Source organism: Eleutherodactylus coqui, chromosome 12, assembly GCF_035609145.1.
Source record: "Eleutherodactylus coqui strain aEleCoq1 chromosome 12, aEleCoq1.hap1, whole genome shotgun sequence".
Lineage (NCBI taxonomy): Eukaryota > Metazoa > Chordata > Amphibia > Anura > Eleutherodactylidae > Eleutherodactylus > Eleutherodactylus coqui.
The window spans coordinates 111163025-111190151 of NC_089848.1; the positions used below are offsets into that span (position 1 = coordinate 111163025).

The 27127-nt window shown below is 44.2% G+C and overlaps 1 protein-coding gene across 1 annotated transcript in view; it reads left to right on the forward strand.

The window, feature by feature from the left end:
- The window catches only part of ODAD2 (outer dynein arm docking complex subunit 2), a 179913-nt gene that overhangs the window by 41935 nt on the left and 110851 nt on the right, over positions 1-27127 (forward strand). The window contains exons 8-10 of the mRNA XM_066585733.1: positions 6009-6226; positions 11044-11190; positions 18590-18740. Of these exons, the coding sequence (XP_066441830.1) occupies positions 6009-6226; positions 11044-11190; positions 18590-18740 (516 nt within the window). The remainder of the gene's footprint in view (positions 1-6008; positions 6227-11043; positions 11191-18589; positions 18741-27127) is intronic.

The following is a 27127-nucleotide window of genomic DNA, read 5'->3' on the forward strand; positions in this document are numbered from 1 at the left end:
CGATTACGATGAATCTGAATTTCTATAGTTTTTTAAATGTTTTTCTATTTTTAAAAAGTGAATAAAATATTTCCTTAAACAAAAATTGCTTCCCGTCGTCGCATTCTGAGAACTGTAACTATTGTTCCAACAATCGGGCTGTGTGAGGGCTCTATTATGGGGATGAGCTGTAGTTTTTTAGTATCATTTTGTGTAACATATGTGTTTTTTAAATAATTCTTTATTTACATTTTTTAGGAGCCGGGATATAAAAAAAATCTCAATTTTGCTATTCCAGCCTCCTTTTTTCTACAGCCTTTCCTGTGCTGGATAAATATTGTAATGTTTTAATCATTTGGACTTTCATGTACACAGTAGTATGTGCGGTTTTAAATCTTTTTGATTTTTTTTACCGTTAAACTTGTTTTAAGGCCCAATGTCCACGGCACACAGGGCCATGGGACATTTCTTACCTCTCCGGATGCAGTGCGGGTCCCTTCCGTGCCGGCCGGATCTTCTTTCTTCAACACTGCGGATGTTTCCAGGCGCGCCAGCCAATGCGCCCAGCGCATGCACAATGCTTCCTTTTTTTTCAAATCTCCTGCTTCCCCACAGGATCCATGGCACGTCCGCAGTATCAGATGCGGGTGTGCCGCGGATCAGTCAGCTTCCATTGACTTCAATGGAAGCCATCCGTGCAAGATCTGCAGGAAAATGGAGCATGCTACTATTTTATTTTTTTGGGGGGGGGGGGGGGGGGGGATTGGACGGTCCATAAATCAAATCCACATGCTTTAATTGCATTTGTGAGCACCTTGATTTGTGGATCATCTGCAAATAAAATCCGCCCGTGGACATTGGGCTTAAATTTTTTTTTCACACTTCTTTTAAGTCTCCACAGGGGTCTTGAGCTTGCAATATATTTCAACATTGCAGTGTGATTTTTATTGTTGCGTATGAACAGACCTTTATGCATGACCACCCTGGGAGCCAGTAGGCTGTGGGCTGCCATGTGGACCCATCAGCACCCCTTCAACGCAATCGAGTTTCCCCCCACTAATTATTTAAAGACAGCTAATCACTTAGCTGACACAATCAATAGAAATGGCTGCAAGCCACCATGTATGGAGTGGACTTGGCTTCTGAGCCCACTCCATTCTCCTTTCACTACCGCATGACGTAAATTTACATTAGGCAATCATGAAGTGGTTAAATGTGTTTTATCAGTTTAAAAAAATATGTCTGTTTTCTTACAACAACAGCGCCACTCCTGGCCATGATTGTGCATGGCCCTGTAACATTAGCCCCATTCAAACAAATGAGTCTGAACTACAGCACCGTACACACGCCATGGACTCCAGTGGCACTGTTTTTGTAAGACTGCAACTGTATTTTTTAATCTGATACAACCTTTTTAAATCTATACAATCTAAACATACAAATTGGAAAATAATATTATAATACACTGTTGTACCTTATTGTCACTCTTGCAAATCACAGAGCAATCACCCTGAGAAGGGCGACCTCGAACAGGAACCTAGACCTGGAAGCCCTAGGTTGGCCCTAATGAAAAAGCCAAAGGCAGAATATTGAAGAGAGCTTTTCAAAGTCACTTAAAATGTATCAGTCTTATAATATATTAAGAAGATGCAAAATTAATAAGATCTGAATGACCAATAAGAAATGTCACAGTTTTCAAAATATTAACAACCAACTGTCCGTCCGTGCATGAGTTACATGCTCCGCCCCTGATCACATGTCAGTGATTTCATCAAAGGTCCTTCATCCCTGTGCAGATACTAAAGTCCACCTGCCCGTGAGTGAGTTATGCTCCACCTCTGATCACATGACGGTGATGTCATCACAGATCCTTCATTCCTGTGCAGATTACGGGTGGGTGGACTACATCCCCTACAAACCCCCTGCGCCTCCATTTACTATGGAATACTAATGACCACCTAGCCGGACAGCAGCCATGTGCTTAAAGGACCTGTAATGATTAGAGATGATCGAACATGTTCGGCCCCGCCCCTTTTCGCCCGAACACCGAACTTTGCGAGTACTTCCGTGTTCGGGCGAAAAATGTTCGGCGGTCGCCGTGGCAGCGCGGGGGGGTGCGGCGGGGAGTGGGGGGGAGAGGGAGAGAGAGAGGGCTCCCCCCTGTTCCCCGCTGCTGCCGCCCGCGTTGCCACGGCGACCCCCGCCCCCCGGCGGCCCCCGAACATTTACGCCCGAACACTGAAGTGTTCGGGAAAGCCGGTGTCCGGGTGCGTAAGTGTCCGTAACGGACACGTTCGATCATCTCTAGTAATGATCTCACCGTCATGTGATCAGTCACTTGTGTGGAGGAGTCCGGGGTCAGATCAGTGTGTGCAGGACTCTGATGTCCTGCTTGTGTTCTCTGTTGTATGTGATGTACATGTAGCAGAGCTGTATGTGTGTGTGATGTGCATATAGTAGAGTTGTGTGTGTGACGTGCATGTAGCTGAGCTGTGTGTAATGTGCATGCAGCAGAGCTGTGTGTGATGTACATGTAGCAGAGCTGTGTGTGTGTGACGTGCACGTAGTAGAGCTGTTTGTGTGTAACGTGCATGTAGCAGAGCTTTGTGGCACATTGTGCCACCAGAAACACCTAGGCTAAAATTTCCTAATAATTACTAGTCAATCATATTGATCAGACGCAAGGAAGGTAATTATGACACCTAAATGAACAATGAAAGATGCCACCAGATCAACAATTCCATAGAATCCTACAATGGTAGAGTTGGAAGGGGCCTCCAGGATCATCGGGTCCAACCCCCTGCTCACTAAATCATCCCAGACAGATGTCTGTCCGGCCTGTATATTCCTGTATTGTACTGATCAGACACATAGACAAGTAACCAGAAAAATATGTCCTATAAATAAACAATGAAGGATGTCATCAGACGCCACACATTTCACCCACCAAATACCGTAGTTCGGGCTCATCAGGAAAACAAAATCTCTAGAGTGTCACATATGTATTATGATGTGTGCATAAAGCATCCAAAGTATTTAATCTCAAGAGATCCGAGAAATAGTGTCACAATTCATGTAAGTCAAAAGAACCTGGGATCCTGAGCTGCCCCCCATACTGGTAGTCGTCAGGCCTCAACCTGTGTAGCGTCTCTGATGAAAGCATGCATTAAAGGGGTTGTACCAGAATTTCAAGTCATCCACAGCATAAGGGATGACTTACTGATTGGACAGTGGTCTTGTGAGTGCAGCGTACCGTGACCCCTGTCCTGTTCACTGGGGGTTTTTTGCATCCCCTGTGCACAGAGGAGACTAAATGGAGCGCTGGTCACGCAAGAGCACTAGGGCTCCAGTATTCTGTTGAGACTGTGGGGATTGCCGAGTGGCACCCGCTTGGTTATTTTCATCAGCCCATTGAAATGAATGGAGGGTTGACAACGCATGCACGGCCAGCACTCTCTTCATACTGACATCACTGTGGGCAGAGAAGCCACCCCCCCTTCTCCGCAGTGACAGCAGAGCGGTACACGAGAGTCCCTTTCTTGGGATCAGTGGGGGGGCAATCAAGTTATCCCCTATCTTGTAGATATCCTGTGAATAAGGGATGATTTGAAATTATGATACAAGCCCATTAAGCTTAAAATGACCATTTTATATACTCAATACATCAAACATATCCAAAGACCGGCATCTATGACATTGTATTTAAGGGGACCATATTAGTACCAAAAGCCACCAGTCATATCTAAGATGAAGTATACTCCTCAAGATATCAAAACACAAAGAGAGACATTTGTGGAAAGATTGAAAAGGACTGCTAATATGGATAGTATCCATCACTTGCAGACAGAGGTGGACTGGCCATAGGCTGGACACATCATGGACCGATCTGGTCAGGCGGGGCTGGCGTCAGCACCTGGGCAGATGCCGGGCCCCCTGAACACCAATGAGCTCACTGCAACTGAATTGGGATTGATGCATTATGGAGCACAGATTCCGCTCTTCTGGTGACTCACGGGCCCATGTAGCAGCTGCAGTAGGGGACCGCTATTAACAGAAGGCAGTGTGGCTGCATAGCGTGGAGGTGGAGCTAGCCCCTGTCTCATCATCAGGCAGCTGCGGTGCGTCTTCTAATTTAAATATCCCCCTCTGCTTCCTTTCTGGTGCAAAAAAGAGCTGAGGTGTTATACCATATTTTTTAGACTATAAGATGCACCCAGGATTAGACAACAGAAAAGAGGATAAAATATTTCATATTAATTAAAATTTTCCCATTGGGACAAAGAAGTGGAGGATTTGGTTTCAAGTTGACTTGGATAGCTGCAGTGGCGCTAATAGTAACTGCTCCCTGTCAGGGGCTCTATAGTATTTGTCCCCCTTTCCAGTGCCCTCAGTAGTAATTATGGCCCCAGAGTGGTTATAGTGTCTCCAGTAGTAATATTTGCCCCAGTTGTTTCAGTATAAATAGTGGCCCCCAGTAGTAATAGATGCCCTCACTGATCCCAGTAGTAATAGTGGCCCAGTACCTCTGGTGGGGCAGCAGCAACCCCACCAGGAATTACTTTACCTATCTTTGCAGGTACGTTCTAGCCACCACTGATTATTACAGGCTCTGACCTCTCACCCCAGCGTCTACATCCTGTACACATCAGAGAAACCCTATGATAATTAGTGGCAGCTAGAGTGGAGCTATGGAGGGAGATAAAATACATCCTGGTGGTCCTAAGGATTCGTTACAGTGCAAAATCGATGATCAGTATGGAAGCAGTCAGAGGGGTCTGGCACTGCCGGACCCTTCTGACATCAGACCTGAATCTATACACACTTATTAGCAAGATTTTTTTCCTGCTAAAGAGTGCGTCTTTTTATCTGAAAAATACCGTATGCAAATCGTTGTTCATATGATAAATACTATAACAAAAAGGAGCGTAAGCCCCACTGAGCAGAGCGTCAAAGTATATGAAAACTCAGGAGACTCGCCGCCCTTCAGGTGAGGAATCCAAGCTGGCCTGCCGGACAAAGAAAGGTGATGTCTGTTCTTAGTTGCTGCATCTGATCACTTTATTGATTGGAAAGTTGTGCCATCTCTTATTGGTCATTCAGGTTTTATTCATTTTGCGTCAGATTAATATATTATGAAGATTGATGCATTTTGTGTGCCTTTCAATCATTCTCTTTGGGGTCCTGGCTCTGGTTTTTTTCATTAGGGTCAACTAGGGTCTTCAAGGCAAGGTTCCTGTTCAGGGTTACCTTTCTCCGGGAAGTGACTATGGGACGCAATAGTTTTTTGAAAATGGATTGTTTTTAATAATATTGAATAAAAGTTTTAGATTCATAGATTTCAGTTCAATTGACAGTCACTGTGAGAGCTGTTCTGGGGTCTGCTGAGAACCTGCAGCTCTGACATGTCGGGGGTTGCCGACGACCACGTCACATGCAGGAAGCGGCAGCACAGTTTAAAATCTGCTTCTGCCATCTGATTGGAGTCCCTAACTGTGTCTGACAGCCAGCCTGCTCCTGCTACATTGCTGGAGAAGGAACTTCAATCCTGGGCCACATTTTTACTATGGTACGGGATTACAGTCCAGAACCAAGCGCCGTATATTTACAGTGCTTGGTCCTTATCGGGTTAATACTGATCAGTGTTCATTTGGTATTTCCAAGGACAACAAGTAGTTGGGATCTGTGTTTTTTTTTTTAACCCCTTTAAATCTGTGACAAAAATCCCCACGTTTTACATGCAGATTTTGTAGTGGAATTCAGTGCAGATTTTGCTGCAGTTTTCACCTCTAAAATCTACTGCAAATTCGGAAAAAAAATCTACCACAGATTTAAAAATGCCTAAATCCACACTGATATGTTCTCTCTCTACAGCAGTTACTTTGTATTTTTTTCATCTTGTCTATTGTTATCTTTTCCATTCGAACGCATTTTTTTCATTCGCTTTACTGGGTTTGTTTACAGCCTATTTCACCGTTAGTTTATGTCAGCAAGAAATACACGGTGCATAAAATTGTATTGTCTATTCATAGGATTTTATATATTTTGAAGACCCACCAGTGGCTCAAACCATTCAACATGTGGATGTAGTTGAAGCAGAGGAACCAAGCCAAAACCAGTGGTCTAATGAGTATCCAGAAAAGAAAGCACCGGAGAAGACAAGGAATCCACTTGTAAAAAGCAAGACTAACAAGGCAAAATTAGAGCCGTCTCTGAAATGGAAGAACCTAACCCTTAACGGTCACCAGGAGTATGTTGTCTTTTCAGTCCTAATACCTTGCAATTCCCATAGTTTATGGACATTTTAAATGAAGCAGATCCATACACAAAGGCCAAATTATTTTAGTTAGTGGCAGCGATTTTGGAGATGGAAAAATTCTCTGGAAACCTCAGTCAAATTGGAGATTGTGAGTCTTCATACGTCTAAGATGACAGACATAAAACATTATTAAATTCTGTCTTGATTTACGCGGACATTATAATTTACTAATCTAATAAAGATGAAAAATTAAGAAGCAGCGAGTGCAGCACAAAGCAGGGCTGTAGTTAGCTGCTTTATTGCCCTATAATTGTCCACATTTACGTACTTCTTCGCAACCACCTTAGAGGGGCAGTAAGATTCAAATTGCCTCGCAAAATGATGTGCCATGTGGAAATGATTTCCATTTGGCTAAAAGTCCTAAGATGTAACCAGAAAACCTGCAGATGTAGTTTTAGACTTGTTCTTGTATTTTCTTGAGTGTTATTATCATATCACTTGGGCCTCATGTACAAGTACAAATTAACGGCTCCATTCACCTTCCTTTGTAATACAGGGCTGCAATGACACGAGCTGAGTGCTGAAAGGCAGAACTCAGTTTCACCTTTAGCGGTCACCTTTCCTGAGTACTAACAGTGTCTCCCCAGGACTTAGTCTGGGTTCACACGGGCGGAATTGCCGCAGAATTTCCATACGGAAATTCCGCCTGCATTTTTAAACCAGAGACTAAGCAGCAAAGTGGATGAGATTTTCAAAAATTCCATTCACACACTGCCCACAGTCCGCTGTGGATAAGCTGTGCGGAAACTGAAATGCGGCACAGAATTCAAATCCGCGACATGTCAATTGTATCGCTGTTTGTGCTGAGGGCTCTTCTCTCTATAGGGAGAGATTTCCGCAGGTGGAAAAGCCGCTTCAAAACCACGCCCAATAGCGCGGGATTTGAAGCAGCCTTTCCACTGCAGAAATCTTGCGGAATTTCTGTTCGGTCTCGCTGCGGACATTCCGCGAGAATTCTGTCCCATGGGAACCGAGCCTTAAGGTAAAGCCGAATAGCATAACAACCGGTCATCACAAGAAATAATAGTGTGAAGCAGATATCAACACAGTGAAGACACAAATGTAAGTAGGACCTCCCCATTGGATGATGGGGCACAAGGTGATGGTAACTGGATGATGAGGATGTATAGAATGAAATTTGTAGTGGAGACTGGAATAGATGCCTCAAAACTGAAATTGGAACCAGAGAAATGCTGAACCTAACACTGGCTCTCCCTATATCTTCCCCTGACACTATTCCGTAAATGCCAGATCCCACTGTCCCTAAACAGCCCTAAGTTGTCCCTATGGATGACCTAGTCTAAAACACTATGCCTGAGAGCATGAGGGCATCTGGTTCCTGACAAATGGCTAAAAAAGAGAATGCTGGAACGACTCAAGGCAGACAGAAACAAACAAGAAAAGATTAGACAAACCACAAATTGGGAAACACAGACTGGAGACGAAAACCAAGGAGGAAGACACACTGATTGGACAGACTAGACAAGAGAGGACTTAGAACTAGGTACTTGGATCTAGGACAAGGAATACTAGATAGAGGACACATTTTCACATCTATCAACCACACCACACTGCAGAAACCAAAAATATTTATAGAGATGAACCAGTCAGACCTTCCTCTCTGTAATGATGCTGACCAGTGGGGTCCCTGATCCGAACGTAATGCCCTCGCCATATGTCACTGATGCCATTCAATTGCAATTGCCAACCATTAACTCCTGTTGTTAAAAAAAATTAATATATATATATATATATATATATATATATACCAAGTGGTAAATGTTTTTTCCTGTATTGAGATAATCAACTACGTTTTTCAGTAGAGTGAGAAGAAAATGTACAACATATATGCGATTGTGCAACAATACTAAGACGTAGGCTGCAGTGGCTCCCGCTCCACATCAAAGCATAGCGTCACACTGCAGCGCCAGCTGCCTGTTTATAGATTTCTCTAATAGAGATTCAGCCATAGCATTTCAAAGCCAGCGACCTCCTGCACAGATTCTTTCCACTCTTTGCTACAGAATCTGTTTTTTGTGACTCTGCTAATAGGCCAATTACATCCAATAATTTGTTTCCCAGCCACATAGCCCTGAACCCTACGTGCAGCCATAATATCTGCGACATCTGTGAAACCCAGGAGTGGCGCAAGCAGCAAACGCTCCGTGCCCTTGGCAACCCCTCCTGTTATTTTAACTAGTTTTATACATTCTTCCACTTAAATTTTGCAGCTACAGAAACAGCGTAGAAAAGTTTAATATCTATACAGGATAAGACTTCGGCCATATTCAGACAGCCGGGAGGACGCCCGAGAAACACCCGTCCATGCGCTCTCCTATCTGCGCACTGGACATTGCAGGTCATATTCACGGACCGTCATTCGTGTGGATAGTGTCATAGGCTACAATAGTGTGCTGCCAGAGGAATATAAAAGGCAAGTGCAGGCGGGTCGGATCAGAAAATCCGTAGCAGCAAAATCCCGATCAAGTGCTGCAGATTTTGCTGCCAATTGTGGTGCTGTGGAATTCAGGCAATGGGTGAAATCCACAACAAATCCGCACTACCATTCGCAGCAAAATCTGCAGCATCTAGGCTCGTTTCACACAGGCGATCTCGATTTTGCAGCGAGAAAATCGCAAAATCGCGTCTTTGTATTTACACTATGAACGAGGCTCTGATTTAAGTTGCTATTTAGCCTAATGCGTTCCAGATGAGTCCTTTCTTCATGGAATTGCGCAGCGTAGTGCGCATCTGTTGCTCACCTCCCATAGGCTTCTAATATGCACAAAATGGAGAAGGTCCTATATTTTTGCTCATGCGAGAAATGCGAGCGCAAAAAATAGTAAATGTGCACAAACTCATTGATATCAATGCGTATTGCGCTCGCAAGTTTTGCGCGTGCACGTACACCTGTGTGAAGGAGTCCTTATATGCAAATTTTGGCGTGGGTTTTGATGCAGATTTTAGCACCACATTTGAAGGATTGAAATCCGCTCTGAAAGGCCTCGGTCAGACGACCGTTTTTTGACGCGATTTGCGGATCGCATGACGGATGCGCATCCGCAAATCACATGACCGGGCCGACGATTCGCTGAAAAATCTGCAGCTAGCAGCGTTTTCGGCGAAACGGGCCCGATCAAAGGAGCGCTGTCCGCCCATTGAAATTCAATGGAGCCGGCAATACAGCCAGCTCCATTGAAAAATGGGCTGCCGGCGAGCACAGGATGAATTTTCGGGAAGGGCTTAAACATATAAGCCGTTCCCTGAAAACCATCCAAAAATATATAAAAATAAAAAAAAATATATATACTCACCTTGTCCCTGTAGCTGGAGTTCAGCCGTGGCCAGCCGGCAGTTCTCCTGAACTGCTCTGTGTAGTATTTAGCAGGCGGGGATTTAAAATCCCTGCCTGCTGAATGGGCTGCCTCTGATTGGTCACAACTAGAGATGAGCGAACGTGCTCCGCCACGCCCCTTTTTCACCAGAATACCGCGATTTTCGAGTACTTCACTACTCGGGTGAAACGTACTCGGGTGCGCCGGGGGCGGGGAGAGGCGTGGCGGCGTGGGGGGTAGCAGCGGGGAACAGGGGGGAGCCCTCTCTCTCTCCCTCTCCCCCCCACTCCCCGCTGCAATCCCCCGCGCCGCCACGGCGACCCCCGAATTTTTTCGCCCGAGTACGGAAGTACTCGAAAATCGCGGTATTCGGGTGAAAAAGGGGCGTGGCCGAGCACGTTCGCTCATCTCTAGTCACAACCCTCACCAATCAGAGGCAGCTCTCACTCACCCATTCATGAATTCATGAATGGGTGAGTGAGTGCTGCCTTTGATTGGCTCAGCGCAAGGACCAATCAGGGGCTGCTCTCAGCTATTGAATGACAGCCGCGCTCGCCGGCAGCCCATTGCTTTCAATGGAGCCGGCTGTATTGCCGACTCCATTGAATTCAATGGGCGAACATCGTTCTTCTCAGCCACAGCTGTTACAGCTGTGGCAGAGGAGAATGATCTTTGCAGTATATGTTCTCAATGGGGTCGGCGCTGCTGCTGCCGGCCACATTGACCGCATATATAGAACACAAGGAAACGCAGATAGGCACGATCTGCGATTCCTTGTGTCCTATAATTTATCGGACATCCGCATAAAAAGCGCCCATGTGTCCGATACCATTCCGAAGGCCAAAACTGCGGATTTTGATGAAGAATTGCAGACCAGTTTTAGGCTATTTTTAATTCCGTATCAGGCTGCCTGTGGATGTTTGTACAGAATGTACTGCGACTTGCGGTGCGTCGTGCGTCCTATTCTGTCCCGTATGGGAGGTCGCTGAGGGTAGATTTACACAATTTTTCTGTCCTTTTTTTTTTGCGCTGCAGATTCCTCGCGGATGTTTTCTACATGTGGATGAGGTTTGTTAAAGTCTCTTCCACATGGCTTGTACTGTAGATGCTGCAGAGTTTCCATGCAGCATTTACGCTACATATGAGCATTTCCTAAGCGGCGCTTGTAAATCAGTTCCTCACATTGTGCCCTCAATATGCAATATTCACTTGAAGACATTTAATTGGAAATGACCCGTTGTAATTGTCTCGAAGTGACCGCTCCCATATATAAACCTCACATAAAGTCTTTACAGGATAACATCATAAAGCCCAATAACTGCACGTGGGAAAGGAAAATGTGAAGAAACCAAGATCCATTGAGAATGAGAATAACTTTTTGCCCCCCTCCAAACGCTTCATTTGTTTTTCCAGAACCTCAATTACAAGCAAGGATGAGAGGCCTGCAGACAAGAAGGACGGATCCAAAGAGCCGAAAACTGCTAAGCCAACCAGCGCAGAGAGTAAGAAGAGGGCCTTCATCGTCACCCCGGGGCACAGAAGGTCATCCGCCTTAAAAAGGTAGGAATTGTTCTGATCCATTTCTTATTAACCCTTAGACAACCACAATCCATATATTTTCATTTTCAGTACACGAAGCGTCCGCCCATTTCCTACTAACTTGTACACTATGTTGACAAAAGTATCGGGACCCCCACCAATCCGGTGCTGTCAGCCGAAAGCGATATGCAAATCGGATGTGAGAGCATCTTATATGTAAAACGTAAAATCTGTCTGTTTGTGTCGTAGACAAATCGACAGTTCTGGTCCGATGTGAGTGAAATTTTGCATGAGTGTTCTTCAGCACCAGGCGACAAATACTGGGGTAATTAAAAATCAAAAACTCACGGACTTCCCCTGTAATTTTGTTGCCAATAGCAACCAATTGCAGCTCAGCTTTCATTTCTTACACAGCTGAGGTAAAATGAAAGCTCGCTGTGATTGGTTGCTACTGTATTTCCCCAAAAATAAGTCCTACCCCAATTGTGATTGGTTGCTATGGGCAACATAAATTTTCTTTGGAACAGCTTTCATAAGAGTGTAGTGCTGGACTCGTTTTTGTGGCCCACTTTGTATATTCCAGGACTGCTATTCATAAAATCGCTGTGAAACGCACTGGGATGACATCTAGTTAGGTATAAAGGAAAGGATCACACAGGCAGATGCCAGTACATAAACCACCTGGTGTAGAGCTGACAATGGGGTCTGGTGATGGGATGTCACCAGGTGTAGAGATGACAACGGGGTCTGGTGGTTGGATGTCACCAGGTGTAGAGCTGACAACGGGGTCTGGTGGTGGGATGCCACCTGGTGTAGAGCTGACAATGGGGTCTGGTGGTGGGATGCCACCTGGTGTAGAGCTGACAATGGGGTCTGGTGGGGAGATGCCACCAGGTGTAGAGCTGACAACAGTGTCTGGTGGTGGGATGTCACCAGGTGTAGAGCTGACAACGGGGTCTGGTGGAGGGATGTCACCAGGTGTAAAGCTGACAACGGGGTCTGGTGGGGGGATGTCACCAGGTGTAGAGCTGACAACGGGGTCTGTTAGGGGAATGTCACCAGGTGTAGAGCTGACAACGGGGTCTGGCGGTGGGATGTCACTAGGTGTAGAGCTGGCAATGGGGTCTGACGGTGGGATGTCACCAACCAATCAGTATGGGACATCACAGCTTCTACATCATATTTGTGTCTCAGGGAGGATGCAGACAGGCTACAGACTTAATATATACAGCAGAGGAGTCTGTCGTTGCTATGCTGTTGGGTCCTTGGTGTTTTTTGGTTAGTTTTCGCTGTGTATCAACCATCTGGATGTGATATTTTATAGGCGTTGGACATCGAGATTGACTTTACTTATCCTGATGAACTATAATCTGTGTCGCACTCGGGACCAGACAAAAAAAATTGTAAGATCGTTGCTGAAAGATTATCTTTGATTGATGTCGAGCAAAAGCAGATGTTAATAAATTGAACAGATAATGAGTGGCAGTCAGTGATTTGTTTAATTTCTACAAGCGAACGCTCATTCCCTCTAATGGGAATTTGGAATTTTTAAGATGGAAAAGATAGAAAAGGAGAAAACCGGAGATTGTTTTTTTTCTCTCTATTCTCAACAAGGATTCGCTCTCCTTGAGAGGTAATACAAAACAGATGTCCCGTCCGGGATGATACACCTCCCACACAAGGTATTCACGTAATTATTTTTCTATCTAATTTCACCTTTAAAAGCTCGGAGATGCTCAGAGATTTCTCTCAGATGTTGAAATCCAACTATGGAAATAATTGTTCATGGAATTTGAATCTTTACAAAAGCTGAGTTTTTATTAGCTACATTATTTACTTGGAAGAAAAAAGACATTAAAGGGTCACTCTGGTGGAAAATGTTTTCCATTCATTGTGTAACTAGCCCCCCAGTATATATAAGCCGGCTAGTTTTACCTTTTTTGGTTAATCCTGGAGTCTTTCTCTTCAAGTGGGTCATGTGATCTTATGGTGACCATCTGGGAATTACTTGTCTTTATGTTCTCACCAGGAGTTACCAGAACATCTTATATAACGAAACTGCATGGACTGTACCACACAGGCTCATCACGGAGGGGAGAAACTCCTATGACGGTTATTGCATTATCACAAAGTTATAATGAAGGAGATTACAGCTCATCCTCCTAATTGTATGATCTTTAGCTTATTTAGGTGAATATATAGAGTAGTGATAACCATACTGTCCTCCCAGCAGGTAGAGATGGTACGTTCTCTAGCTGGTCATGTGATGCTGTACTAATGGTTCATGGGATTGCCAGTGTATCATAGAGCAAGAAAAACAGGGGGAAATCTAATAAGTCTCTGATAAGTATGAGGCCCGAAGCTTCTCTGCAAAAACGTGGGTATGATATAGACTATCCTTCCAAAAGTAATTGTACACCTGTACAAGAATGAAAAGTAATATTTATTTGCATATGCTCCTACTTAGCGGGGCTCATTTGGCCCTAATAACACTGGCTGCTTTCCATGGCATACTTTCTATTAACGTCTGATACACTTCAGATGGTACTTCCCTCCAATTGTCCTGAAAACGTATGGTGAGTTCTCTTAAAGAAGATGCATCAATCTGTCTGCAGAGGTGCAAGGAGCATCAATATTGGACAGTTGAGCAAAGGCAGAACCTTCTATGTATTGATGAATCACTCTACTCCATCTTCAAATCAGCTGGATGTACCTGGGTGCGGAGGATGTCTGGGGACGCCTTTTGTCTCAGTATGTTGTGCCCACAGTTAAGTACAGCAGTGGTTCTGTTATGGTCTGGGCATGGTCCATTGGTTGTAGTGACAAGAACCATGAACATGGAGATGTACGTTGACCTTCTAGATAATAATTTGCTGACAACAATGTGGCAATGCTCTGGAAATGGTCATCCATACTTCCAACAAGACGATGCGACTTGTGACACATCTAACGCTGTGTTACGTTGGTTTGGGGATATGGATTGGATTGGCTGCACAGAGTTCCAACTTGAACCATACTGAACATTGGGTCAAGAAATATGAACAGCGTCCATCTTCTTTGAGAGAACTCACCAGTCATTTGCAGGATGCATGGAGGGATGTGTAACAGATGTTAGTAGGAAGTATGCCACGGGGAGTTTCTAATATCATTAGGGCCATAGGAGCCCCATAAAGTCTTAGCATATAGAAATAAATACTACTTGTGATTCTTGCTCAGGCAGCCACTTACTGTTGGTAGGATAGTGCATACAGTAGATTACACTGCTCAGCTTCTCCTGCTCTGCTACATGCAGACTGTATGTTGAAGGTGACAAGTTCTCTTGGAATCATGGGAGAATGCATTTAATCCAGAATTTTCAAATTGAGTTAATGAAACAATCCATTTAAAGGAGTTTTGTCCATACCTCAGAAGGAGCTACAGCATCTAATCCAGGCATGATAAACTTTTTCTTAACTATTATAATACTTTGTATAAAGCCCATGATAGCAATATCTCGATTCTGGGACACTAATTCCTGAACTTTATACCTATCCCCAATCTTACTCATTATCAAAGAGATTCTCTGGAGACACTATTAAAAATCTCAAACTTGGAAAGACTCCAGGCCCTGACGGGTTTACAGCACTGTACTATAAAAAATTAAAGATATGTTGGTTCAACCCATAACTAACTTGTTTCAAAACCTTATGAGGGGTTAGACTCTTCCCATGAATTTCTAGACTCCCGCCTTACAGTTATTCCAAGAGACAATAAAGACCATCCGTTCCCTATAAATATAGAGACCCATCTCCCAGTTAAATCTCGATTACAAACTATGTATGTCTATTTTGGCCATCTGACTAAACCATTTACTCCAATCTATAATTTGTGGGGATCACATAGGATTCACCCCTTCTAGACAAGCCCCTGACAATATACACAGAGTTTTAAATATTATTGATTTTGCTACCAAAATGAAAACTCCCTCGACCCTTTTAGCCTTAGATATAGATAAAGCCTCAGATACCCTGTCTTGGAAATACTACCCTCTAATACTGACACATCCATACCTATCAGGTGGAGTACCAGACAGGGTTTCTGAGAGGAGACTTAATAGCGGTCTACAAATATCTGAAGGGCTGTCACAGTGCAGAGGGATCAACCCTATTCTCATCTGCACAAGGAAAGACTAGAAGCAATGGGATGAAACTGAAAGAGAGGAGACACAGATTAGATATTAGACAATGAGGGGGATCAATGAGTGGAACAGGTTGCCACTGCAGGTGGGGAGTTCTCCTTCAATGGAAGTCTTCAAACAGAGGCTGGACAAATATCTGTCTGGGATGATTTAGTGATCTTGCACTGAGATTGGACTCGGTGATCCTGGAGGTCCCTTCCAACTCAACCATTCTATGACTCTGTTTGCACTTGTCATCGAACCTCTAGCGTTGGCCATCAAATCTAATCCTAATATAAAGAGAGTGCAGCTTGGTAGCTCTGAATATAAATTAGGCCTTTTTTTCCGATGACCTGTTGTTGACACTTTCCAAGGCCCTAACCTTCTTACGAAATCTAATGTCAGTGATGGATAACTGGGCTGCCTCTCATATCCTAGAATAAACTTCGATAAATCTGAGATTACATTTATTAATTCGCCCACCTTCCTAGTAAAATTAATTAATCTCAATTTCCACCATAGGCTTCATTATATATCATACCTGGGTATAAATCTGACTGCTTCTTTGCACTCTCTTTATAAATGAAATTTCCTCCTCCCTCAATTAAAAGACTAATGTCAGAGTTGTTGCAGTGGGACAGCCCTTTTTAATCTTCGTTTGGTAGGATTAATGCTATAAAAATGGCCACACTGCTACACTTGTTATAGCCCTTTAGGTGCCTCCTTATATCCATTTCTCTACCTGCTTTAGAACATTTTTATTTGGGCTCACAAATGACCCAGAATTAAAAATACCATAATGCCCTGGCAGGTCTGTCAGTGCTAACCTAATTAAATATTATAAATCAGCTCAATGGGCGGTGGCCTCAGGAGGTCCTGTAGCCCCTCCTTGGGTACAGCTTACAGAAAATCGAATTGCCCCACACTTAGCTTTCCTGAACTGGGCTTTAGAGCCGTTGACTCCAGGACTTTTTTCATTGAGCCCACTCACATATTATTCCTTTCTTCTTTGGAGGAGAAATAAGCCTAAATATGGACTGTCCTCTTGGTTCTCCCCTTTTTTTCTTATTATCGCCAACTCTAAATTCCCCTCGAGCCTCAAATTACCTTTCTTTGCCTGGTGGAGCACCAACCAGATACCTAACTTGCGCTAATTTAGTGTCAGATCTCAGCTGTATACATTACAACAATTTATGACCAACTTTAACCCCCCCCCCTCCCTAAACAGGAGCATTTAAGAGTCAATCCAGTTTTGCATTTTCTCCATGTCTTGTCTCTTCTGTCTTCACTCCTTAACCTTATTCTATATGAATCTATTTATGCACAAAATCTGTTACAAAGAGATGTTATTTCTGTGATCGATAGTATATTAAACCAACCACCAGATGAGGGAAAATTTATATGGCGGTGAGAGGCAGACTTACAGACAAAGTATCAATTGGTAGATGGCATCATTGTTCTGCCACTATTTTGAAACGTAGTCTTTAGGTCTTCCTTATGGAGACCTCAATAAAGATTCTCCATAGGGCCTATCTGGTCCCTCAGCGGCTTCATCACTGTTTTCCTTCCTCTTTACCATTCTATTTTTGGGGAAGAAATCGGCACTCCACTCCATAGTTGATGATCCTGCCCAGAAGTCAAAAGGTTATGATCCCTGGTCTACTCAATTGCTTGTTTGTTGGTCCAGTTCCAAAATCCACAACTGTTTTCCTTCTAGGTGACCGCCCTTCCCTCCTAGAAGAACCAAGCCCATAAGCTTATTCAGTATATTTGCATGGCCACAAGAATCCATATAGCTTCCAGATGGAAATCACCATGAGGTTACCAATAGAATACTTACTAGAATCTTATATCATAGAGTGAATTCATGCTGTTACAATTGACACTCTGTTTGCTTTCTCAAATACTTGGCAACCCTGGGTCAATTATGTAGATGTTCCAGATCTTCGCCATAATGTTTTTTCTGCCTAACCATTACCCTAGGAAATCTAGTTTATATCTTCTTTTACTACCCTCCACTCTGGATAACTTTGGAATTCCGTATGAATTCTTGACAACCTTTTCCACTGTTGTCCCCCTTCCCATGACTTGCTGGCGAAGCATAATATATATTGTTGCTTTTCTATATATTATGTATACCTTTGGCTTTCCTGCATGTTTCTATATTTGCCCTCTGTGAGGGCAAATTACATTTTTTTAACGCGTATGTGGTTAATAATAATAAAAAGCCTTGAAACTAAAGGAGTCTTCTAATTGCTAAAATTTGCAGAAGTCTCTCAGAAGCAAAGATGGAGTCACAGTAAACCAGGGTTTACAAGCAGCACGCCTCACTCCCAAGCATGGGCCGGGATTAAAGGTTCAATGCAGCAGGCACATGGGTCCGGACCATACCCACCAGTACAGTAGCAAAATGAACAAAAGTGGCAGCATCGCTTGGTGCAAAGGAAATCACAATTCCCCCCCCCCCCCCCCCCATAGCAGAGGAGACACGACGTTGTGTCTCCTCTGTTATGGGGGAATAAAGATTGTGATTTCCTTTGCACCAAGCGATGCTGCCACTTTTTTTCATTCAGAAGCAAAGATGGTCAGAGGTTTACCAATCCGTGAAAAACTGCGTCTAAATATTGTGGGACATTTTCAGAAAAATAAAATTGTGAAGACTTTGAGTATTCCACCATCTACAGGACATAATATCATCAAAAGATTGAGGGAATCTGGAGAAATTCATGTGCACAAGGGACAAAGCCGATGGTCAATATTTGATGCTCGAGATCTACGGGCCCTCAGGAGTCACTGCCTTAAAAACAGGCATGATCTTTGATACTGAGAGACTCGTCCTCTCTAACATGCTCTTTTTATAGACAAGTGACTTCATAGAAAATCGACCCTCCAGCTGTTTTTCTTTTGTGCCACTTCGTTCTCCAGCCTTTTGCTTCCCCTGTCCCAACTTTTGTGAGATGTGTTGCTGTTGTGATTTTAAAGTGAAATCGAAAACTGTTTCCCTTTCCCTTCTGCTTTGTGTTCTATGTTCCATCATGAATAAATCTGGTTAGATGAGACTTCTAAATCATTGCATTCTTTTTTTCTTAACATTTTTTTACATTTTACACAGCAGATCAACTTTTTCGGAACGAGAGTTGTAGGATATTTGGAAAGGTCTGCAGCAAGATGAATGGAATCATTTTCCCAGAATCTTTCTCAGCAATGTTTTAAAATATTAAAAAATCTTCTTAATACACACATTTTTTTTTCCTTTTGCCGTAGTAAAACTTCCGGAGCAAAATCTGAAGAATTTAGTGAAAGTTCTACTGAGAGTGAAGAAGACGAGGAGCAGCCAGAGCGCCGTCCAGAGCCGGGGAACACAGATCTCCCCTCAGAGTATTGGCATATCCAGAAATTGGTCAAATTTTTAAAGGTAAATATTAGTCGAGGAAATATCGTTATTTTATGCCGGCAAGTTCTGAAGTGCTGTTCAGCTTCATATAAAAAGGCTATTGATTTCGGCAAGTGCCGTGTAATACTACGTTTTCCTGGAAGCACCAGTGCACTATGTACAGTATTTAACACTTTCCTAAGATTTGACGTACGTGTTCATCGTAATGTTGGAAGGGGAGAATGGAGCTGGCTTAGCTGTTACACAGCTAACACCCGCCTTCTGCAGTCGGGATAGGAGCTAACGCGGATCCCAGCATTTTTAAGGGGTATTCTGGGCTTTTTAAAAGACCTATTCCCTAGATTAAAAAAAAAGTCATAAATACTGATACATATGAGGAATTGGTTAATATTTTGGCCAAACTACGTAAGCCCGCAACCCACAGCAAGAGTCCTCATTGTCTTGCACTAACATTACAAACAAATCACAGAAAAAGGACATGTCGGTTCAAAAATTTCACTGCTAGCGGCCGTACTTCCTGATTGCAGTCTATGAAGCCTTTCGTGGTTCTATACGGAAGCTGTTGTTTGCCTATCCAGATGCAGCCGTGGGACAAAACTCCACACCGGGTTTCCGAACGCAGTATGAATGTAGCCTTTATTGGGCGTAGCCGTATGGGTCTTCTTTCACTTTTTATGGTTTTATATCCACAGTATCACAGAAGTGACATTTATCATCCTTACAAGTTACATGGAGGAGTTTAGGCTTCCCATTATTAATATTTATAGAACAAAAAGTTGCACAATGTTCCCCAGAAGTGTGTGAGAGATTTATGTGTTGTCTACACTTCGGTCTGGAGACGCAGTTTAAGACTTTGCTAAATGAGACAAGACAAACATTGACGTTTACAAAAAAAAAAAATCAATCTAAATAGTCTTGTGAATACATTGGAGACAAGTCGGGGAGCTTCTGGAACTAATTACTGCAGAACACTGTTTGCCATTTGTAATTATGTTCAATATGGAGGGAAATATCAGAAACACTTCAGCAATATTGTTCTTGGTCTCGGCGCAGGAGGCTACTCTCAAACTGCACATGAAGTTATAGGAAATTAATGATTTGAATCTGGGAAGTTGAGATGAAACTCTGGGAAACTAAGAAGAACATTTCCACACAAGTATTAGTGTTCAGAGATGTAGATTACCTGGAACGGGCAAAACTGTGATGAAAAAATGGCAGTTAGCTACTAATGAAGTAGACTTCAGGTTATTGAATTTTTTGCAATATCACGCAGAGCAGGACAGAAGTCATTGCAAGTCACAACTAAACTGCTTCAACTGGAAAGTCTGACATGGACTGTACTATTGTCCCCTGTCAAAATGCAAGCAAGTGACTCCATTGTTTTAACATTGTGTCCTATGGAGAAAAAAAGACATAACTGATGCCCAGAGGTCATTATTCACTAACACTAAGATAGTGCAGTGTTTTAATGCTAGTGTAAACTCACTCTTAGACGGGGTTCTCACACGGTGGTTTCTCGGCGGAAATCTCGCAGTTTGGCCGCAGCGAAAAAACGCGAGATTTCCGCCAGGAGAACCGCCGCTGCAAAACCCGCGGTGGCTTTGAAGCGGCCCGGCCGCTCGCTCTTCTGTTGCGGCCGGCGCTCCCATAGAGGAGAGCGCGGCCGCAGCGGGAAAAAAAAATGGACATGCTGCGGTCGGCAGGTCCGCGCCTCAGCGGCAGCTTCTGCCGGCTTAGCCGCAGCGGATTTGCTGTCCCGTGTGGACGAGATTTCTGAGAAATCTCGTCCACATGGCTGGTTAATCCCGGGATTAGCGGCCGCATGCGGATTTGCCGCGGCGAAATTCCGCACGGAATTTTCGCGGCAAATCCGCCCCGTGTGAACCCAGCCTTACTGTGACGTAGAGTGTGTTCTTTATACAGATGTAATGACAATGTCTGGATCCAAAACAATCTCACCTGTATCAGCCAGGTGAAGAAAAAAGGACGGGGGAGTAAACACAAAAAAGTGCCAGAAAGTATTCATTTACAAAGTTAGATGTGGCATCTTGTTTTGAGGAATTGAAAAGGGAATGACGCTGCTGCCAACCTGGTTGGATGCCTCACTCAAATGAGTGGCCATAGGATTAGGAAACCAAGTAACTGGAAGACTAGGCCTGGTGCATGGCATAACTGCCGATAATGACTGTATCTCACATTATCCAATGTATAGATAACATTTTTATTAATAGTAGTAAAATGTGAGCAAAAAAAAAAACACATTTCAAGGCACAAGACCTCTTCATCACTTAAGCTGGAGTGTGAAACATAGGGAGTAGTATTCTAACATGTGGTATGAATGGTGATGGTAATCACATGGTGGCACAGATAGATGCTGGTGATGGTAGTCAGAAAACGGAGTAAATGGGTTATGGTGTACAGATATTATCAAGTTGACAATAACTAACCCTAACTCTAGCTTTCCCTAAGTCTTCCCCTTAATCTCCAATTCTGACCCTAACACCAGACACCACTGACCCTAAGTATCCCTAAAGATATTCCTAATAGAAACCCTATCTGCATTACTGACCCTGAGAAGCAATGAGATGGTGCTGAGACCAAGAGGTGAGAAAACCAAACAGAGAAGAACTAAAAGCCTCCATACACATTACAGTTTAGTCTTCCAATCCTGACGATAATGGTGAAGTTGGAAGGATCTCTAATGTGTACAGTGGCAGCTCAGGTTTACAAATGATGTTGAGGGAAAGACAAATCAAGGCCATTGAATTTCAATACATAAACCTTTTGTGCCCCGAGAAGTAAGCCACAGCTAGAGGTGTCCATCCGCAATTTAACTCCCTAAACACACTAAGCCAAATGTTCCTGTGTATGGCGATACCGGTTAAATGACACTGACAAGAAACAAATCTAGACTAGGAACAAGATATAAAAATACAGATGTAGTAACATGTAACTTAAAGCAACTCTCTGATTTCGGGACAAAATTCTGTCCTGAGACTGAAGTAGAGGGGTATGTATTACCTGCATTTGTTCTTCTCTGCTGTCCCTCTGATCTGCTGGTCTCAGGTCATGTTGTAGGTTATCTAAGATGGCCCATGCAATCTTCAGAATGCCTAATCCCCAAAGTGCATTGATAGGCTTAGACTATTAATGTATTATACTTGCTCTCTGATTGGCAAGAACTGTTCATGTGATCATCACTGGCCAAACAGAGTACAGTACAAAGTGTGCAATAGGTAGATAGAAAATTGCTACAGGTGTCGCGCATCAGAGGGGTGGCAGATTAGGTCAACTGTATGTAATATATCCCCTTCCACTCCAGTCCAAGGACTGAATTTTGTTGTGAAACCAGAGGGTCACTTTAGCTGTGATAACATGCTGTAACAAGTGTTCTTATCTTAAGCAATTTAAAAGCTATTGTTATCGTAACATATTAAAGCCATTGAAACCCATTGAAAAGGCAAATAAACTGTGGCACAGACCATTTTAATGTGTTAAGTTGAATTCCACTAGATCTGTATACAAGGAATATTGGATTTACATGCACAAAGCTTACGCTATAACCAGCAGCACATTTTAAATATTACTGACTTTTGCAGATAGGCTAACCAATTGGGAATTCTTCTCCAAATGAGGCTTGGCTCTAGCGATGTGGTCAGCTGACCCACTCTAATTGATCAAAATGTGAGACAGTTGCATAACAACTGTCCCAACAACAAATGTTTAGACGAAAGATGACAGAACAGCAGGAGCATTTCTGCTGATTGTAACAGTGCTGAGATGTAATGCAACTGACTTTGTCATCTGACATAACATGATATCATGATAACTGGTCATACTTAAAAGAAGAAACAGTACACAGCAGCACTCACCCATAAACCAGCGTCTGGCGGAATGTTTTTTTTGTAGGCGATGCAAGCTTTGAATAGGATTGGATCCTGATTCTTTGTAATTTGGTCATAGTTGAAAGACATTACTTGTATTAGTATCAGGTATGTCAGCTTCATTAGTATTCCACATGGTACCTGACTCATTTTTACTACCCATAGTGCCAACTGCATAGCAAGTAGAACATACCCACTTGTTCCGCTCTCCCATGCTGCTGCCTTTTTCTCTGATTTGCTCTCATGTAAATTTCTGGTTGCTTTCAGTGGCTAGTACATGTAACTTTAGTTATAGAGATTGGCACAGAAGGAAGTTGTCTAGGCAGGCTCGCTACGTTATTGATCACTCTGGCTCGAACTGCGCAGGGCTTAGTACAAGAACATTCAGCCTATTTACAAATAATTTCTCCTAAACTCATCACTACGAGAGGCAGACAGCTCGCCTGATCTTATTGATGATGTAGGTGACTTCTTGCCTAAATCTGAAGCCAGCGCTGAGTCTTCTGCATAATATCTTCAGGAAATTGCCTTGGAGCATTAGGTGACGATAAATCCCATCATCCTGTATCATCTACTGTTATCACTGCGAGTTCCTCCAGGCTTCTACTCTTCCCCTCAAATAACATGCAAATATGTACATGTGAATTCACTAGAGATGAGCGAGCATACTCGTCCGAGCTTGATACTTGTTCGAGTATTAGGGTGTTCGAGATGCTCGTTACTCGTAACGAGTACCACGCGGTGTTCGGGTTACTTTCATTTTCTTCCCTGAGAAATTTGTGCGCTTTTCTGGCCAATAGAAAGACAGGGAAGGCATTACAACTTCCCCCTGCAACGTTCAAGCCCTATACCACCCCCCTGCAGTGAGTGGCTGGCGAGATCAGGTGTCACCCGAGTATTAAAATCTGCCCCTCCCGCGGCTCGCTACAGATGCAGTCTGACATTAGTTCAGGGAAAGTGTTGTTGATGCCGGAGCTGCTATAGGGAGAGCGTTAGGTGTTATTTTAGGTTTCAAGAACCCCAGCGGTCCTTCTTAAGGCCATAGAAATCGCAGATCGCACATAGGTGCGATCTGCGATTTCTGTTCTCTTCTCTATATGCGTTCAATGGGGCCGGCGGCAGCAGCGCCGACCCCATTGAGAACATATAGAAGACAAATCATTCTTCTCTGCCACAGCTGTAACAGCTGTGGCAGAGAAGAACGATGTTTGCCCATTGAATTCAATGGAGCCAGCAATACAGCCGCCTCCATTGAAAGCAATGGGCTGCCGGCGATCGCAGGATGAATTGTCGGGAAGGGCTTAAATATATAAGCCCTTCCCTGCAATTCATCCAGAAATGTGTTACAATAAAAATATATACCGGCGTATAAGGCGACAGGGCGTATAAGACCACCCCCCAACTGTCACCTTATACGCCGGCAATACAGTGGAGCAAAGAATAAAAATCATTACTCACTTCTTCTGACGTTCTGCGGTGCTGCTGCAGGCTGTCGCTCCCTCCTGGTTCCCGGCAGAGCATTGCTTTCTCTACGAAGGGCTTTAAATCCCCGCCTCCAGAAACACACGTGCCTTCAGCCAATCACAGCCAATGACAATGATGTCATTGAATGGCTGTGATTGGCTGAAGGCACGTGTGTTTCTGGAGGCAGGGATTTCAAGCCCTGCGTCCAGAAAGCAATGCTCTGCCGGGGACCAGAAGGGAGCGACAGCCTGCAGGAGCACCGCAGAACGCCGGGGGAAGTGAGTAATGATTTTTATTCTTTGCTCCACTGTATTGCCGGCGTATAAGGTGACAGTTGGGGGGTCGTCTTATACGCCCCGTCGCCTTATACGCCGGTATATATTTTTATTGTAACACATTTCTGGATGAATTGCAGGGAAGGGCTTATATATTTAAGCCCTTGCCGACCATTCATCCTGCGATCGCCGGCAGCCCATTGCTTTCAGTGGAACCTGCTGTATTACTGGCTCCATTGAATTCAATGGGCAAACATCGTTCTTCTCTGCCACAGCTGTTACAGCTGTGACAGAGGAGAACGATCTTTACGCTGACAGTGTGGGGGGGGGGGGGGGCGCTCTTGCCGCTATTGTGGCTTAATAGTGGGACCTGGGAACTTGAGATGCAGCCCACCATGTAGCCCCTCGCCTGTCCTATCCGTTGCTGTGTCGTTCCCATCACTTTCTTGAATTGCCCAGATTTTCACAAATGAAAACCTTAGCGAGCATCGGCGATATACAAAAATGCTCGGGTCGCCCATTGACTTCAATGGGGTTCATTACTCGAAACGAACCCTCAAGCATTGCGAAAATTTCGTCCCGAGTAACGAGCACCCGAGCATTTTGGTGCTCGCTCATCTCTAGAACTCACTATAAAAATAGCCTTGATATTAACTTTATAAATCCCCCTACACATTAGTTGTCTAAAGACGCCGATCTCAATGGCCAAGCTAGATGACTTTATAACTGGTATTGGGGCCACTCAACTTTCCCTTGACAGATGAAGTTGGGGAAAGAAGGTTTCGAAATGTGGAATTTGCATGCTCGATCCTTTTGTTATCCAGGAGATATGCCGCCAACAGGGGTGTCTAGCTGGGGCTTACCTTCCTAAACACATGAACGCCCGACTGAGCCAAGCGTTCGTGGGTATGGTGTAGATTGGGAAATTGGCTGAAATGGCTGTTGAAGGTTTATGGACACATTAAAATGCTATTCCTATAACAGCAAGTTATCCCCTATTTACAATATTACATGTTGGTTGATGGGAAGTCCTACCATTGAGACTCCATTAATCTGAAGATTTCTGCCCCAACACACCCAAAATTGTGGGCAGAGGAGGACGTGCTTGTGCACCTTCCCTCTAGTCACTTCAGTGGGGCTGCCAGAGATGGCCAAGTGCTTGAACTATCTTCAACAGTCCCATTGAAGGAAACGGCTGTATATTTCATCTATTGACTGGGAAATATGGTTTTATATACCGAAGTAGCAATCATTGATATGACTGGCTCATTGTGATAACTGGATTTATAGCATTATAGTCAGTATAACATTTGTTACATTAGTAGCAGCCATTTACTAATTAGTTATCACTCGCGGTCCTCAGTGGCTCTGTGTGCTAGCTAAGGCGGAGAACACACTTGCGTATTTTGGCTCCGTGTTTGCATCCGTAATATGGAAGCGTGTGCCGGCTGACCATGAGTCTCCTGACCCCATCTCTGAGCATCATAGGAATTCTTCTTAGATTAAAAGCTTATTTGCATTCATAACTTAAAAGGGTTTTAACATTACAGAATACATTTCTGAGCAGTCAGGCCCGGTGGAAAATAAAAAAATAAAGCATACTCCCCTCTCTTCGTTCCCTCTTTATACAGATGAACGGCTCTCATGGCTCCTGTGCGGGCTCCCGGGTGTACCGCACTGCAAAAATCTGATGACTAGCATCATGGCGCTGAGGATCTGGGTGCCAATGCCAGCAGTTCGGATGGTGATGCTTTAGCCTCTAATTGACCGCAGTAGTCACCTGACTTCCGCTGGGCGTTACACCTTGAGGCCAGAGCTGTGGGAGCCGCTCAATTGCGTACTGGGGGGCCAAGGGGGCGAGTATCCTTTTTTTAAATTTCTTTCTGCAGGGCCCGGTTACTTGGAAATTTTTTTTTTTACATAACTGGACCCCAAGTAATCCTGAGAACTTTGCACCCAAATGAGCCAAGTGAATAGAGCAGCGCTTGCGTATGCCCCACCAAGAGATGAGCGAGCATACTCGCTAAGGGCAATTACTCGAGTATTGTCCATAGCGAGTACCTGCCCGCTTGGAAGAAAAGATTCGGGTGCTGGCGCCGGTGAGCAGCGAGTTGCTGGAGTGAGCAGGGGGGAGCGAGGGGGAGAGAGGGAGAGATCTCCCCTCCGTACCCCCCCCCCCCCCCGCTCTCCCCCGCCACTCCCCACCCCCTGCCGGCACCCGAATCTTTTCTTCCAAGCGGGCAGGTACTCGCTAAGGACAATGCTCGCTTGAGTAATTGCCCTTAGCGAGTATGCTCGCTCATCTCTAGCGAGCACCCAAATGCTCAGGTCCGCGTTATTCGAGTTGAGCTTTTCGTAAAATTCGAGAGCTCTACTCGAGTAATGAACCCCATTGGCTATGATGGGAGACTCGAGCATTTATGTATGTGGGACGCTGGGTCCTGAGTCTGTCTGTCTGTCTCTATCTATCAATCTATCTATCTATCTATCTATCTATCTATATATATATATAAAAATTTACCATTGACGTGCGCTGCGTCATGGCAGGGGGGGGGGGGGGGGCAAAACAGGCACGTCACAGTGGGGAGGAGCCAAAAACTGGCGCGGGGTCGAACACGTCCTGATGCTCGTTCGAGTAACGAGCACCATCGAGTACGCTAATACTCGAACAAGCATCAAGCTCGACAGAGTACGTTCGCTCAACTCTAGTGGCAGTCGATCATACATACCACTGCTGCATTTACAGGGGGCACTTGGGTGCGCTGCTCTTTGGCTGTCCCAGCAG